Genomic DNA, 3,827 nt, shown 5'->3' on the forward strand with positions numbered 1-3,827 from the left:
TTGTTGTAAGGGGGAAAGGAAAAAGAAGAGAAAAGAAAAAAAACCACAACAAAACAAAGCAGACTTTCATGGGAAAGAAATTGCCCGGATCGTGCATTTCTTTTTTTTCTTCTTCAACTATTTGAAAGGAAAGGAGTGCTAAGGCAACATAACTTCTCTAAGCACTTTTCTGCTGGTTTAAATTAGTTAAATTATTTTGTATAAATTAGATATAATTCTACCTTTCCAATATGTATAAAAATTGATGAAGCTGCATGGTTTAAAATAGGAAATTCACGTTATAAAAAGTCATTAAAAATTCTGTACAAAATCACAACAAAATAATTCAGCATGGGAAAGGTAACAAGTAGTAAAACGTTGGTTGAAAAATAGAGATTTCATATATATTTTGTAATTGGCCCATCGCTAGTTTAAAAATTGCATAGATCCTAATTATTGCTTGTGATTTTGTTATCCCGATCAGGTGAATTGACGCGATCCCAGTGCCCCTACCCCAAATTTACAGCGTCGCTCCGCGGAGCGGAAGCAAGACGTGAGCAGGGTGAGCGGGGACGCGGCGGCCCCGAAGGCGGCGACGGGACCCGCCGGCCTGCCCCCGCGTACACAAGGTGGTGGGCGCCGGCGGGCGGCTGGGCCGGGCTCGGCTCTCCCTCCCGCGGGGCGGGGGAGGCTCAGTCGTGGAAGATGGCGTTGAGCTGGGCGCTGAGGACCCGCTCGTGGTGGGGGTGGCCCTCGTAGGGCGCCAGGCCGTCCACCGGGATCTCGCAGCGGGAGGCGGCGGCCGGGAAGATGGCGGCGTGGGCGGGCGCGGCGGCCAGCGCGGCGGCGGCGGCGGCGGGGTAGTGCATGGTGAAGGCGTAGCTCTTGTCGAAGTCGGCGGACGGCTCGTGCTTGAAGGAGAAGTTGCCGTTGACGCTGAGGGGCGGGCTGAGCGGCCCGTCGAAGGCGGGGCTGGCGCCCTCCGCCAGGCCGCTCTCGAAGAAGGGCTCGAGCGCGGCGCCGTAGGCGTGCGGCGGCTTGAGGTGGAAGAGGTGGGAGCTGTCCATGGTGCCGTAGGGCGGGCTGGGCAGGCCGGGCGACTGGTAGGGGTAGGGGTGGGCCGGGAAGGGGGCGCCCGCCGCCGCCGCCACGTGGGGCGGCACCTCCTGGCTCTGCTCGGGGAGGAAAGTCCGCGGGTTGAGCTGCAGGCAGCCGGCCACCAGGTTGGTGGTGGGCTGCGAGAGGCCCTTGCAGAGGGTCTGCACGAAGGAGACCAGGTCGGGGCTCTTGCCCGAGCGTAGGATCTCGGAGAGCGCCCAGATGTAGTTCTTGGCCAGGCGCAGGGTCTCGATCTTGGAGAGCTTCTGCGTCTTGGAGTAGCAGGGCACCACCTTCCGCAGGTTGTCCAGGGCCGCGTTCAGCCCGTGCATGCGGTTGCGCTCCCGGGCGTTGGCCTTCATGCGCCGCAGCTTGAACCGCTCCATGCGCGCCTTGGTCATCTTCTTCTTCTTGGGACCCCGCCTCTTGGGCTTCTGGTCATCGTCCTCCTCCTCCTCTTCTTCTTCCTCCTCTTCGTCCAAGTCGTCCTCCTCGTCCTCCTCCTCGCCGTTCCGCAGCGAGTCCTCCTCGGCCTCGGCGTGCAGACCCTCCAGGTCCTCCTCCTTCTTGTCCACCTCGTGCTCCTCGTCCTGGGAGCTGAGGCACTCGTCCACCCAGCTCGGGGGGCCCTGGGGCTGGGGCTCGCCCACCAGCCCGCTCTCGCTGTACGACTTGGTCATGGTGAGCCTCTGGAGACAGAAGAGAGCCGTGTCAGTGCCCAGCGTGGCGGCCGCGGCCCCGCGCCCCCCGCCCCTCTCCAGGGGGGGAGAGGGGCGGGGGGCCCCGGCTCCACCAGGGTGTCAGCGCAAACTTTTAATTGTCTCGCGGCCCTGCCTTATAATTAAGTTGACATATGTTCAGATGCCGTTATGTAACTCACCGAGAGTACCGGGGAAGATAAGCAGATTACGTGTGCGGGAGGCAGCCCAGGCGGCACGACGCCAGCCGACCAAGCGGTTTTTTTAAATAAAAAAAAACCTCAAACCAACAAACACCACATTTGCCGAATCGGGGAGGGGGAAAGGCGGGGACACACACAGGACACCCACAGGGACGGATGGCCGCCTGTGACACCTGTCCCCGCCGCCGCTTTGCGCGGCGCTCCCGCACCGCCCCGACGGGCGCCGGGCACCGGCTCCCGCAGGACCGACGCTGCTCAGCCTCTCCCAGTGAGGCTCCTCGGTCCCGCCTCCGCCCCCGGGGGTGCCACTGGGTACCCACGGTGGGATGGCGAGCGGCGGGGCTGCGGTAACAGGTGCGGGACCGGACCCGGCTTTCCGTCTTCGTCAGCCCTTCCGCCGCCGGCCGGGGCCTTTTGTGGGGGGCCACGACCGTCCCCCGGTCGCATCGGGGACGAACAATACCGCCCGCCCGCCGGGGCGCGGCCGGCGGGGGGACGGCGGCGGCCGCCTGCCGCGCCGGAGAGGGAGCTGGAAGTTAGGAGGTGTATAGGTGGAAGCACATACACATATACAGTATGTGTGTGTAGAGATGGGCGCACATACACAGATTTATGTGTTCCTATGGACGCACATATACATTTACATACATACGTGTGTGCTCACGGAAGCACATATACATTTACATATGTTTACGTATACAGAAGCATATACGTGTGTGCGTGTAGGGATGGATACAGGTGTGCGCACACACAGCTGCCTGCACGCACCGGCAGCAACGACCGCCGGTTCCCACGACCGCGAGCGACAACATAAACCGAAGCTGCTCCGGCAGAGGCAGGTCCCGCCCGCCCCAACTTCTCAGGCTCCTCTCCCACCCCGGTAGCCGCCGCCAACCCCTTTCCCGTGGGGGAGAAACCCGGTTTCCCGTTACCTCCGTTGCTCAGCCTCTCCTGCGCAGTGACGGTCTCATAACCCCGGCGCAGCGCTCCTTGCGAGGGCGCCGGGTGCGTTGGCTTTTTTTTTTCCCGAGGTTGCGCAGCGCCGGGCTCTCCCGTTATATAGCGGGACCGAGGATGAGCGGCGGGGGGGGAGGGGGGCCGGCACCGGGACCCGGGTAACGGCGACGATCGCCACCGCCCAACGCGCCTGCGCCCAGCGCCGCGCCCCGCCCCGCCCGGCGGCACGCGCCATATGGCCGCCCACGTCCCCCCCCCTCCCACGTGACAACACCTTATTTGTATGCGGCCGCGCGCCCGCCCGTTGAGCCGCCACGCCCTTTGTGGCCCGCCGGGCGCTGCCATCTGTCACCGGGCGGCCCCCACTCCCCCCTCTCCGGCGGCGGCGGGGCGGGCGCGGTGCGGAGCAGAGAGGTAGCTCCGCACCGCGCCCGCCCGGCCGCCGCCGGGTGGGGGGTCGCATTGTTCCCATTGTTGCGGGGTGCGGCCTCCGTGGGTCCCCGCCACCCCCCCCCCCAGCAGCTCCTTAACGGGCGCCTCTGACCCCCGGAGCCTCCCCGTCCTTCCCGCTCCCGCGCCGTGGCTTTCTCCGGTGCTGGGGGAAACGGCGTCCCGGGGTTGTTTTGCCCCTCGGTCTGTCCTGCCGTCTGGAGCAAAGGCTGTTTCGCTTTCTCCGGGTTTTTTGATGGAAATGCCGCCGGTTACCGGGGAGTTTGAAGGAAAGGTGCTGAGCGGTGGCTTTAACGCCTTTAAACACCTCGGCGGAGTTTGCGAACACCGCCGAATTTTAGAGATGCGCTTTAAGGAGGGAGATATCCCCCTTGCGCGGCAACACGGGGAGCTTTGCTACCGCCACGCGTTATCCGCAGATTTAATCAATAAAAGGAGAAAA

At 63.0% G+C, this 3,827-nt stretch overlaps 1 protein-coding gene across 1 annotated transcript; it reads right to left on the reverse strand.

Moving 5' to 3' along the window:
- Positions 1-597: 597 nt before the first annotated feature.
- Positions 598-1,763, reverse strand: NEUROD1 (neuronal differentiation 1). The gene has a single exon (XM_082001201.1). The coding sequence runs from the start codon at positions 1,755-1,757 to the stop codon at positions 672-674; it is 1,086 nt and encodes a 361-aa protein (XP_081857327.1). The 5' UTR covers positions 1,758-1,763; the 3' UTR covers positions 598-671.
- Between the last annotated feature and the right edge of the window lie 2,064 nt (positions 1,764-3,827).

This window comes from Phaethon aethereus (genome assembly GCF_964289735.1).
Source record: "Phaethon aethereus genome assembly, chromosome: 6".
Classification (NCBI taxonomy): domain Eukaryota; kingdom Metazoa; phylum Chordata; class Aves; order Phaethontiformes; family Phaethontidae; genus Phaethon; species Phaethon aethereus.